Here is a 14,310-nt window from a genome sequence, read left to right on the forward strand (position 1 = left end):
AATTATCCCCAGCTGAAAACCTCTGCTCTAATATATCAGGGCCATGATGATTTCATCAGTTTGAAAACTGGTAACAACAACCTGTCCCAGTGTTTGCTGACCCTGAAGGTGGAATCTTTTTCATATGCTGCATTTTTGTCCAATAGTATGATCATATTTTCTTCTTCAATGCTCTTATTAAACAAATGACTATAAAATAACTTTCTGTGACTAGTGTCAAAATCATCTGCAGGCTTGCTTTTCACAAGAACTTATAACTTAAGTGATCTCAATACTCAGGGTCTTAGATAATCAGGAATGCATTAATCATGTCTTTCACTACATTATTTGCATTTTTTGGTAATTATAGACTAATGAGCTTGGCCTTTATGTGATATTTTAGTTCACATATACCTTTATAAATATTTCAGCTTTGTGGTAATTAAGTAAATTGAACATTATTAATTAGAATGCAATCAGTGGGTATAGCTAAAAAATATTTCAAAGTAGCATTTTTAATGTCCTGATATTCTTTCAGTAAAATTCTCCATGGAATTTTTTTCCAAAATAAATTCATAAGTAAGTAAAACTAAGTAGCTTTCTGATAAAAAGTAGCTAAAATCGTATGAGTATATACGAAGGGCATATTTGCTATACATCTGATTCTGTTATTCTTCATAGAAATGCATAGAAAAAAAGTTGTTGAGTAGAATCATTCTGAAATCATTTCACATATGAAGTAACTTTTGTAAAGCTATAATTTTATCATTTCCTGAAAATCATAAAGACAGCTTTGAAATGTTTAAATTGTAATTTTGACAAAGAAAGCTAAAAGGTGAAACATATTTTTATGAAGAATTAACCAAATTTTTGTAAAGATTATGTAATTCTCTTGTAAGTTATTTTTCTAGTGCCTAACGATGTAAAAAATGACTCATCAACTTTTGGGCAGAAAATGTGATTCCTGTTATTAATAAACTAATAGTTGTTGTATGTTTGTTTTTCATTCAAGTATTTGCCAGGCTTTTATGTTCTTTATATTTAAAAAATCACTGCTAAATAAACTACGTTTAAAGCATAAATGAGTGTGGTATAACACATCTATGAAGGGAGATAAACATATATTCAGATGGTAAAATTTAATATTTGCTAAGATTAATATTGACTTTTGGCTTTGTCTGCTCATGTACCACTAACAGTTGCTCCTGAACTTTTCTTAAATTATGTCATGAATCAGAATTATTATATGAGCCAGTTCAGGGTTCTGAAATATTAAGTTAACAGAAGTTACAGTGCAGAATATTAAATTTGAAGTTCCAAACTTTCATATAATTCATTTGGCCTTCATTAAAACATTCATGATTGCTTAACTATTTATGTCTACTTTTGATTAGATATTGGACTTTTTAATTACATTTAAAAATGTGCTGTGATTTTACTGACAAAAACATTTTTTCTCAATTTTTGAAGCATTGAATAATGAAAAATAATGATATCATTGAAAGTGTTTTGTTCTCTTGAAAGCACCAATATGCTACTATAAACATGTTCAAAGTCCTTAATAATTTTTAATCATTTGTCACAAGGCTAGTTAAGAATTTCAACTGTCCATTAAGGAGTTACTTGACAAGAAAAAATAAAAATATTGTAGAGACATGAGTAATCTGATTAGCTATTGGGTGCATTCAGTGCTTCTTGATATCAGCTGAAGCTGAATTAAATTAGTCACTGGTGCATTTGTCGATTGGAGCCAGAAAGTCTACCCTATTTAATTTTAAAATCATTTTCTCTGAGTAAATTATGGCAGTAACCACTAAAGAAGTCATATTACTTTAGTTAGCAAGATCTATTTCTTTTAGAGTAGGAAGATAATTATTGACTCTTAAAAGATGGAGCACACATAGGCTCAAAATAAAGGGATAGAGGAAGATTTACCAAGCAAATGGAAAGCAAAAAAAAAAGAAGGGGTTGCCATCCTAATCTCTGGTAAAACAGATTTTAAATCAACAAAGATCAAAAAAGACAAAGAAGGGCATTACAAAATGGTAAAAAGATCAACGCAACAAGAAGAGTTACTATCCTAAATATATATGCACCCAATACAGGAGCACCCAGATTCATAAAACAAGTTGTTAGAGACCTACAAAGAGACTTAGACTCCCACACAATAATAGCAGGAGACTTTAACACCCCACTGTCAATCTTAGACTGATCAACGAGACAGAAAATTCATAAGGATATTCAGGACTTGAACTCAGCTCTGGACCAAGCAGACCTAATAGACATCTATCTATAGAACTCTCCATCCCAAATCAACAGAATATAAATTCTTCTCAGCAACACATCACACTTATTCTAAAGTTGACCACATAACTGGGAGTATAATTTTTAATCATGTCAAATATGCAGTTATAAAATATTGTCCTAGAAATAAATGAAAGATACTTAGGCTTAAAATTCTACCAGGAGTAATGTTTACAAAAAAAATCAAGCCAAACACAACTAAAACTAAACTAAGAAGTTAGCAAACAAATGAAAATCTCGTGTGTCATAATGTTTTTAATTGTTTAAGAGTATTCAGCTTTTATTAGCATTTACCGAGAGCCTGGTTCATGATAGCCACTGCATGGAGAAAAACTGGCTGTTTGGTTCTTAAAACTCTGGAAATTAGGTATCATTACCCCAGATTTTTAATGGGAAAATTGAGGCTAAAAACATTTGAGCAACCAGCCCTAAATGTCACTTTTAGAAGATGGTATGCAGAAAATTTAGATTCAGGCATTCCTCTCTTCTAGACCACTTATTTATCCTTTTCCATTACATGTGTGGTGGAATCAGAAATGCACTGTCATCACCGTCTTAATTGTTTTCAATCCTATGGTCATACAAGCACCACAGGAGAGAAGAGAGACATGCTATACTGTTTTTTTGTAAAACAAGTGAAATAAAGTCTGGGGCTTGTAGAAACATTCTTAGGTGACAATATCTTATTACAAATGCACATTAATTCCAATGTAAGACCTATGGGAAATTCAGTCTAAAAACCATTTGCACACAAGGATTAGAGAGACACTAAGCACATTATCACACCAAAAGTACATGTGAAATATATATGCACACAGAGTATATTATATAAAGGCTACCTAAATATTTGATTTATTTTGTATGTAAATATATATGTTTGTTCTCTATGTGTATGAATGTTTGAGCTATAGGGCTATGTTTGTGGGAAACCACAAGAAACTATAGAACTATTTGACGAACACATCAATTTACAAATATATATTTTATAATTCTTTGCCTAGGGTGATATAAGATGGGCCATTTGATGCTGTGTAAGCCACTGGCTAAAGACTGATGCATAGAGTCTCTGTAGCCAAAACTGAGAGTTCAATAAGTAAGAGAAGACATGCTTACTTAAGTAACCAAAACCGAGATTACATTTAAGAAGCTCAAGAGATGTACTGTCAAACTCTATGTAATGCCTCTCTCCATTTGATTCTAAAATTTTCTATTCATGTCATGTAATAGATCTGGCAAACTAAGAAGGACTTTTAAAACGACTATATTTCTCGGTGATTGTTCACTAAAATGATACCAAGGCAACTGCATTTCTGCCTTCTTTATGGAGCAGTGATACACTACGTAAGTGTGTAAAACTGCACTTTACTATTGGAGATGTATTAGCTCATGGAAAAATCTCCAAATTATATGCATAAAAATTACCTTTCTTTCTAAACATTTCTTGAGTTTCTACTGATATAACTAAAGCATTTGAATTACTTTTTTTTTCTCTTTTTATACAGTGCAAACTAGAATATCAGGCATGTGTCTTAGGAAAACAGATCTCAGTCAAATGTGAAGGACATTGCCCATGTCCTTCAGATAAGCCCACCAGTACAAGCAGAAATGTTGAGAGAGGTAAGTGACAAAAATATATTTATAATTTTACATTCATCCCTCTCTACTAAAATATTTTGCAATAAATGTTATCATTAAATACACAATGAAGTTTGTTTTTATACAAATGCCTAATATCATTTATATTTTTATTGAAGATATTTTCCTGTTAGCCTCAACTATTATAGCAAAAAATGATTTTCCATAGATTTCTATTTATTTTGATAGTAATAACTAGACACTTCTTTCCTATGTGATCATCATATAGAAGAAATCTAAACCAATGCATTCTGTAAATAGTTGTGTCTAAAACATGTGTTTTAGATCTATATTTTTCTTTTAGAGCAGCAAACTGATTATTGATAAAGCAGTAAGTAATTAAGTTGTTTGATCAGATCTGCAACTGCTCAATTAATACTAACCATTTTAAATAAAGATGTCTGCCCCATGTATACAGTTTGTGTTTCATAATTTCCTGTGTAATAATTTTATAAGTTAAACTTTTTTTTGACCAGATGAAGTCTTTAATCATTGTTTTCATTAGTTTACTATCTAATAAAATAAAAATAAAATACATTTAACCAGATATGTACTATAGTATATAACCTGACTTTTCTTAAGATTATTTATTATAGTGTACATGGTATCATTATTATATTTGAAATATTGTTTATTCCCTTGTAAAAAGTCTCCATGGCTGCTAGCTCCAGTCCTTAGCACCTCTAGATAAAGAAGGAAGTGTGGAGAATAGATACATCTTTAAGTCAAAAGATATTTTAGGGCATTAGAGTACTGTCTTCAACAGTTATCATATAATTTATTACTATTGAACTCTCCTAATAATTATTATTGGGTGCCCTTATTAATGTGGATAAGTAATTTTTCCCCTTTTTTCTTAAAAATGTGAAGAATGGATATTCAAATAGTAAAAATGTATTGAGTATGAAATTTCTTTAATATAAACTTATGTATTTTGTTGAGCATGATATACTTGTTATTCCATATTACAATACCATATAAATATTTTATTACAGATATAACTTCCAAACCTCAGTTGTGCCACTTGTATTGGTCTTAACTCATTAAGTAATATTTAAGATGAAAAAACAAAATGAAACTAAATGTTATCGCATTGCCTTTAAGAGAGACTAGTTAATTTTATTATTCAAAAATAAATTAGTTGATTTGAAAATTAATGGTAAATTAGTGTTCAATCATTAGATCATATGAAGAATGACATCAGTTGGTAGAAGAGAGATGCCACACTGCCTTCCAGGAGCCCTGTTCTTTTTTTTCCATAAGTTATTGGGGCACAGGTAGTATTTGGCTGCATGAGTAAGTTATTTAGTGGTAGTTTGTAAGATCCTGGTGCACCCATCACCCGAGCAGTATACACTGCACCATGTATGTTGCCCAGGAGCCCTGTTCTTTAAGCCTCAACCTTGCTGACTCGCCCCGGTCTAAGTTTGACCACCCAGTGTGGGTCCTTCTGTAGTCCTCAGCCCTCATCTCCTCCAATCCACCGTTTTCAACATGGCACAAATAAAGACTTTCAGTACCAACTTGAATATACTAATTAGCTCCCAGATAATCCAAAAGCTAATTGTGGTTTTATTTTAACTGAAATTCTTTGATGTTTGTGCCTTCCTCATTACCACTCCTGATGGAGTATATTTTCACAATTAAATGGAAGACACAATTGACCACATTTATCTTTGAAAATCGCTTCAGGTTAGAAACAAGTCCTACCAGGTTCACTATCCATGAGCCAATGTTTTCACTGAAGGCTATTAAGCACAACATTTGAAATGTGGTCATAGTAAGTGTATATCTCTAATGTATCACAGCCTTTCAACGAGATTTTACTTCAATGAGGTTTCCTGTATTTAGACTGATTTTTGAAGGAAAAGGTATTTTTGATGTAGTATTAATTTATGATAATCAACCACAAGCTGCAAAAGGAACTCTATGTGCATTAAAGATGGAAGGTAATACATCTGAAAAGAGGATCTCTTGTGAATAAGCAATAATTATTTTTCACATTACTCAAATTTTCTGTAGAGTGTGTATATTAATATATCAAGAAGCAAACTTTTAAAAGTCATATCATCAAGGGATAAGGATCATTTGTGTTCAATTGTGCGTAGAAAGAGAGGCAAGAAGAATTTAAACTAATGCTCTGACAAATTGTCAGGGCAACGCAAGTACAGGATTTTGCTACCTGCTATGGAAAAACAGAGTCAATTTTGAGTGTCATTTCTACACAGTGGCAAAGGCTGAGAGACAGGGGAAATATGAGACTGAGTTTAGTATCATTTCTAATCTTTCAACTGTCATTTACATTAGAAGCATGCCTTAGGTAGATTGTACAGTGCAGGAAATTCTATTTAATATCATCTCTGTTCTAGAAAATGTGAGGAATAAACTACCAGCAATGAGATATTTCTTAAATCTTTCTGACTTCATATATTTGAGGTCAAATTGGCACCATAATATGTTTTCCTATGTTATGATCAGAATCTTTAATTCTACCTGAAATGCATTAAAACTAATAAATGTAGGTTTTCTTCATAAAGTATGAATAAAGTTTTCCTCTATTTCTCTAATGTACTTATTAACAAATGTGCATAAATTGGTCCAAATACATACATTCAAGTATTTTAAATAAATAAAAACACATACATTCCATGATTTAAACCCTAGATTCTGACTTTACATAAATAGATAAGCATACACCCTTCAATAGTAACGTAACTATACACTTTTCTCCTTTTCTAACTCATACATTTAGTATTACAAAGGCCAGTGCTTTGGGGTCGTTTAATGGATTCCCTCCTTTTCTTCCATCTTTTTTTGTTAATTTGTTTTTCAATTGCAAATAAAAAGTATTATTTGTAAAGTAGGTCAAATTCATTCAAATAATATTGATATTTCAGCTGATTTTTAGAGGCCTCTAATATTTTTATGGCTAGGAATATATGAGATTCATAATTGTGAGCATAGTCTATGAATAGACCATCTTCCACAGATTTTATATGTGTGTGTGTGTGTGTGTATAATGCAATCCTAAGAATTAGAAAGGACGTGCAAGACAGAAGTTCACTGAAAAATAACATCAAAAAATATTGTAGAAAGCATTTATTTTTCAGTTGGATTTTTCTACCCTAGACAAATCTTAAGTTGTCTACACAGCAGTGGTACACAAGCACGGTAAACTTTAGACGTATGACATATCTAAAGTGCTCCATTTGGTTATTAATTTCACTGGTTAGAATCAAAAGATCATTTTAATTGATATTTTCTGTTTGTCTCAAATTTGGGTATTCCAAAGTTCAAACTACTTTTCTTATGATTATGAGTTTTATAGTTCTATATATCTAAACTCTTAAAATTTAATTCATTTCAAGTTATATCAGTTTGAATATTTTAACCCCAACATGCATATAAACACATACTCTTTATGCATCTTGATAGTTTGAATTGTTGAGTTTCAGTGAAGCCTGAATAGAGAAGGAAAATAACCTATTTTAAAAAGTAACAGGTGAAGCTGGGTAAAAGTGAAGGAAGTAGAAAAGGAACATGGAACCCTAAAGGCCTTGGGCACCTTCAAGAAAACCATCCCTTTGCTCTAGGATACAGAATAGTTTCAAGGAGGATACAGTGCAAATCGGTCATTGCCAGACATGAAAGCTTTGGAATTAATTTATCTCAGTCAGACATATGAAAATGTTTATGTTCTTGAGCAAAGAGTTAACATTTCCAAAACTGTTTTTCTAAGTTTTACTTGAAAAGAGTTAACGGTTTCTAGTAAATCGTAGAGAAACTTATGTTACTGAGACAATTTTTGCTTGTTTGTTTGAAGTTGGAGTGGGTGGTTATTTTAGAAATAAGGCAACCAAGTCCCAATGAGGATAGTAGATGAAGAAATAACAGGAGAAATTGAATTGGGGTAATATTGTTGAGATGAAATTCACAAGACTTTAATTCCAATTGGATATGACGGACAAGGAAAAAGAATCCCTCTAAGATAATTCTGAATTTAGTAATCTAGGTGATTTATAGAATGCTAACCGAAAGGGCTAGCTTATTTTTCTGGGCCCTTGGTTGATAATTCCTACTAATCTTCATCTGCATTTTAAAAAATACAACTAGAGTTTTCTTTTATTGGGAGCTGGGAATCATGTAACTTATCAAATTTCTCTTTTTGCTTTGTTCATATAATCTGTTATCCTATATACTAGACTTTAATCCTAAGTGTGTATGTGCATGTGCACGTGTGTGTGTGTGTGTGTGTTTAACCAGTTTATGGAATTTCTTTCTGATTTATGCATTGTTATCCTGTGGAGTAGCCTAATTTATTCATTAAGGGTATAAATTTTAGAATTCCAGTCCTTCACTGCTGTGTGGTTCTTAGCTATATAATTAAGTTTACGAGTCTCGTTTCTTCATCTGTAAAATATAAAATATATGAATCATTGGGATTTATGGATATATTTCCTCAAATTTAGCCATCTTTGCATTTATATTTCATTTCGACAGATTATACCTGTAAAATGCTGTTGAATCCTAGTAAATTACATGACTTTTTCATATATTAAATGCCATTTGTAATTTTACTTGTGGTGCTTTTAACATCATATTGGGTGACAAAAATTGAAGAGATTTAATTTTTTCTATAGTTAATAGTATGTATTTGCATATTTTGCAAAATATCTCTACATTGAGAGCTTGAAACAACTCATCAGTAAAAAATTCTTTAGCCTGAAAGTTATTATTGGTCATTTTCTTTGACAAGTCTTTCACATTCTTCTATAGCTACTGGCCATTGCAACATATATTTACAGATACTGAGAGAGGGATATATAGAGATATATGTAGTTATATACTGCTTCTTGATACAATTATTAGGCTTAAATGGACATTGTATTATTTTGTAATTAAAAATAGTTTTTCTAGGTGATCAAAGTCATCAGGAAAGATAACAGTGAACTACCATCTGGACACATTTGTTAATGACTGTACTTTCATTCTTTTATGTTTTGGCAGTTATAATTTTGTGACATTATTTAAATTTTCTTAAATTCTTTATCACTTGATATTTGACAATTTCTATCAGAATGTGTGTCTTAAAATGCAAATTAAGCACTGTTAAAAGAAAGCAGTTTGTAATGATTCATATGCTGTTATCATGAGTTACTAAAAGACATTTTTTTCAAACCTTGGCCCTTGAGGTGAGCCATGCATTTCTAAGTACAATGGGTCCAGCAGTAAAGTACAAAAATCTTGTGCTTGCTTTTATTCTTTCTTGGGACCCACACCAGACACACGTTTGAGAAGGATGTGTAATGAGTCCTCCTCATATCAGAGATCATTGGTATCCATGAAATTTTGGCGTGGGGTCAGAGAGCATTCAACAACCACAACAAACAAAAAGATGCTGTTTATTTAACAAAAGATACTTCATCTGAGACTGATTGTATTACTTGTAGATGGATGTGGGGACAATGAGTATCGGTTTGTAAACTTTAGTTTTCTTTCCATATTAAACTACAAAGCCTGTAGATTTTATTTATAATATGAGAAGGTATGGGACTGAGTTATTCTATAATCTGACACAGTCATTTTTTCCATTATTCATTTCAGTACTCTGAATGCTATGGAACCCTATCAAGAAACAAAATTTATTTCATTATTGTGCTATGATTATAAATTAACTGATTTAAGGAAAAAGTATTATTGATTAAGAATTAATGTATGCCTTTTTCCAAGTGGTGAATAATTTAGTTTTAACATTTAATTTTGTATGATGGAATTTTTTTATATCCTCTGAATTATGGAATTAATTTTCAATGAGAAACAGATGAACATTAGTGTATTAATATACTCTTGCAACATGCATGCTTCTCCATAGCTAATATAGTATATTCATAAATGATAAGTTCTTCTGTAATTTTGTTTAATTGGATCCATGGATAAATAAAATTAAGTGAGTTTATTGGCAAGTGTTGCATAATGATTTATGATAAAAATAAAGTTTTACTTATTTGGATTTTTTGAAATATGTTCTTGGATTAAATTAATGTGTCTGAAAACAGAACAAACCTGAAAGGGGACAGTTTTCAATGTCCTCTCTGAAGACTATTTTCGTGTGAAATAATAAATTTCATATTTTACACAGATATTTTACATTATCTATGAAACTAATGTTGGACTAAATTTTAACTTCCCTATTAATTTTACTTAGAAATTTTGAATTTTGAGTTTATGTGGTTGTATGTTATCAGATATAAAAGTGAGAAATAGCTCTGTATTAATTCTTGTAGCACTAAAGGACATTTATACTTATTCTTTGTTTAACTCCTTTCCAATACATAATATGGCATGTTCTTTTAAGATAACTATTTACAAAATGCAATATAAGCACTCACTTAAAAGCAGTGGTCAGTCCAAATATTTAACAAGTTTGAACTGGGTCCCGACAACTCAGAATTGATGAAAGCCCCATCAGCACCATGGTACAGTGTGGTTTGGCCAGAAGATGAAATCAGAAACTGAGCATTTCTTGGTTTAAAATGGATATGTTGAGATATATTAAGATGTTGATATTGGTGAACTCTTTTCCTGAGATCTATATGTTAAGATGAGTACATTTCTTGAAAAAAGCACATTAAGTTACCCTGGAGGGAGTGATACTGTTTTTCAGACTATCTCTACACTTTAACTTATATCATGCTGACCTTACCTTAAGTGTGCTTTACACATTTTATTTCTAACATAGAAACCACATGCCATTCAAGCTTATTATAAGGAAGGAAATAAATAACAATTATATGCCCACATATAATAGTGCAAAATCAAATATTACTTCCATAATGCACATGGCTGTCATCCCCCTTTCCACTGAGTATGTGTCTTAAAAAGTATGATCTACCACATATTCAACAGCATTTACTTGTACCAATATTAAATATAATGTACGATAGTAAGGAGATGTTTGCTATTACAATTCTACTATAGATTGTATTAGCTTTCCAAATATATAAATGAGGTCAATTGCTTTGTAGTTAGAAGATCTTCTGTGAAATCCTTATGTACATAGAAGAATAATGAAATACATTTGAAGTTTAGCATCACACATTCTGAACAGTCTCCTGAAATGATATTTGAGCTTATAGTTTCTTTATGTAACTTATCAGCTTAAAAAATCTAGGAGGATTTCAGGATCTCATGATAATTTTAAGCCTCAAAATAAGAAAGGAAAGCAAAATGAATGCAGTATTTACAGAGCCACATAAAGAAATTGTTGTTTTGATATTTCAGAAATAGGAAAAAATTCTCAAAGACTGTCAATTTTAGATACAGGACAAATATTATCTATGTTTTGTGGAATGAAAAGAAATAATGAAGCCATATTGAATTAAAAGTAATAAATAAAAATGAATTCTTTTTCTGTAAAATATATTTGATACAAGTAAGTTAGTTGAAGTAAAGACACTGTATATACAATTCTATACTTTTTTATTTTGTAATTATACTTTGAAATTCCTTGGTTAATTACTATTTATCAATTTACTACATTAATTTATCTTAGTAGTAAATAGTTTCTGTTATGGATATATCATTTTCTGTTATTTGCAAATAACAAACTTTAGACATTTTGCAAGTGACTAAATAAGAAAAGGAAAAAAATGCAACTATGTGACTGATGTTTCTATTTACATGTTAATGTAAACTATGCCTGTGAATTTTTTAAATTTCAAAAACATTACAAAAGTAAAATTGTATTACATTTTATTCTATATAACAACTAAGTTAAAAGTATATCTTGAAAGTTGGTATGGTTTTCTGAGTTTTTATTACAATACATCTTTTCAGTATTATATTAGTTTATTTGGAAATTATATTACAAAGTCTATAAATAAATATGGAATAATATAACAAAGAAATAATATATTTAGCAAATTATTGAACATACCAGTCCACAAAGATTTTCAGTGAATTCAACATTCATGAGAAATGTTATATATGGATTTTTAAATACTTAATGAGGGATAGATAAAGGTGAAACATGATGGTTCAAGAATGGAGGAGCATGAGCAGTTAGGAAGTTGGTAAGAATTGAGACTTGAAATGATTGTGATTAAAATATCAGAGATAGGAGGCAGACGGTAGATTCAAGAAATGTTTAGGAAGTTAAATGGTTATGCCTTGTCAATTGACTTTAAGAAAGGAGAGGAGAATTAATGATAACTCCTGAGAAGATTGTGGTGATAAAATCGAGATGGAAAAATTGTTAGAGAATTCAAACGACATGGGAAAGTTGTTAATTTCAATATGGGACATAGTGTTTTTAAGGTGTCAATGGCCAAACCAAGCGTAGACACATTTGCCTTTACCCATCTAAGAGAAGTAGTCTGGGTTCTTCTAAAGTAAATGCTGGAGAATTTACAGGTAATACATCAAATCATGAGAGTGAACAAAATCCACTGAGGAACGGAAAGTGAGAAAAGCAGTGTCTGAGTTCTGGAAAAGACTAGCATGCATGGGTCAGCAAAGGAGAAAGAATCTGTGGAGGACTTAAGGAGAAACAGGAGAGAACAGTGTACCAGAAGCTGAGGAATGATTCTGACTTGAAAGAGATAAAGAGCTTGACTCTTGACTACAGAAGGAATGTTCAGTAATATGACCCCTGAGAAATGACCACAGACTTCAGCAATTAGAATATCAGTAGTAACTATAGAAAAAGCAACTTCAGTCTAGCGGGAGTTCAGTAAAATAAAGTGAACAAATTACTTGACATATATAGTAGGTATCTGTATTAGTCTGTTCTTTCACTCCTATAAATAAATACCTGAGATTGGTAATTTATAAAGAAAAGAAGTTTAATTGGCTCACAGTTCTGCAGACTGTACAGGAAGCATCAGGGTTTCTACTGCTCAGGAAGCCTCAGGAAATTTCCAATCATGGTAGAAGACAAAAGGGAAGCAGGCATGTCTTACGTGGCCAGAACAGGAGGCAGAGAGAGAAGAGGGAGATGGTACACACTTTTAAACAACCAGATCTTATGAGAACTCGGGACAGTACCCAGGGGAAACTGCCCCCATGATCCAGTCACCTCCCACCAGGTCTCACCTCCAACACTGGAGCTTACAATTCAACATGAGATATGAGCTGGGACACAGATCCAAACCATATCAGTATCCAATAAATGTTTCTTCTCCCGCTGCTGTCCCATCCCCCATTCCCGACATATAATTTGTTTCAGTGGAGTTCAGAGAACACAGTACAAATGTAAAATATGAGAGAAAGTGGTGAAAATAACATTTATCTGGCATTTACTATATGCAAGGTAATTTGCCTTTGTCATTTCATTTAGTTCTCAAAATATGTATTTTGTTTTAAATCTTACGCTTTTTTTTTAGAGTCAAAGTCTTGCTATGTTTCCCAGGTTGGTCTCAAAGTCCTGGTCTCAAGTGATCCTCCCACCTCAGCCTCCTGGGTAGCTAGAACTATAAGTGCACGCCACCATACCTGGCTAATTTTTTTTTTAATTTTTGTTTTTGTAGAGACAGAGTCTCACTATATTGCTCAGGCTGGTTTCTAAATCCTGGCCTCAAGCAATCCTCTTACCTCAGGCCCCCAAGCGCTGGGATTACAGGCATGAGCCATCATGATCGTGCCTGGCTGTAACTCTTATTAGTAAACCGCTGGGAACATGAGGAAACTGAAGTTCCAAAGTGAAGAGACATTTCTTTAACTTAAAATAGTTACCAGATAGTCTTTCTGCTTTCACTATCTACGCTCTGCATATTTATGTGTTTTTAATTAAGAGACTGATTTTAACCCAGGTTTGTCACTTTTGTAAACTTTGGTTAAATCTCTTAAATTTGTTGAACATAAATTCATAGCCACTTTAAAGTAAAAGGGCTAAACTAACATCATTTTGCCTTTATTAGTACATGCTGGACACTCCTTTAGCTGCATGTATTATTTAAATGTCTTGTTTCATCTAGTCCTCACAAAGCCCTAGGATGTGGATGCTATTTGTATCCTTTCTTCACGTTACACATGATTAACCTGAGCCACAGAGAAGTTAAGTAACCAGTCTAAAGTCACACAACTGATAAGCACCAAAGCAAGGATTTGAAGAGATGATTGCTGCCTCCTAATTACAGTGTCTTACTAGCCCTTTGGAGTCTCTCTTTCTGTTATGGTCATAGGTTATGTGCTCCTTCAATAACAGTATATAGTTTTGGCGATATGTGTGAAATAACTTAAGAGTATTTGTATTATTTTACCAAGCAGAGATACATAAAGAATTGACATTGTATTTTTAAAATGAACTTACTACAAGCCACGAGTTAAATATACATTTTAAAGAAGCAATGTTAAATCATTTGGGGTTGCTTGTTGCAAGTCTAAAAATTTATT

General features: G+C 31.8%; 1 protein-coding gene across 3 annotated transcripts in view; it reads left to right on the forward strand.

Moving 5' to 3' along the window:
* SPOCK3 (SPARC (osteonectin), cwcv and kazal like domains proteoglycan 3) overlaps nucleotides 1-14,310 on the forward strand; it is a 481,502-nt gene that overhangs the window by 339,380 nt on the left and 127,812 nt on the right. For all 3 annotated transcript variants that reach the window (XM_021938932.1, XM_021938931.1, XM_021938933.1), the window contains one exon: nucleotides 3,786-3,900. In XM_021938932.1, the coding sequence (XP_021794624.1) occupies nucleotides 3,786-3,900 (115 nt within the window). The remainder of the gene's footprint in view (nucleotides 1-3,785; nucleotides 3,901-14,310) is intronic.

The sequence above is a fragment of the Papio anubis genome, chromosome 3 (genome assembly GCF_008728515.1).
Source record: "Papio anubis isolate 15944 chromosome 3, Panubis1.0, whole genome shotgun sequence".
In the NCBI taxonomy this organism is placed as follows: Eukaryota; Metazoa; Chordata; class Mammalia; order Primates; family Cercopithecidae; genus Papio; species Papio anubis.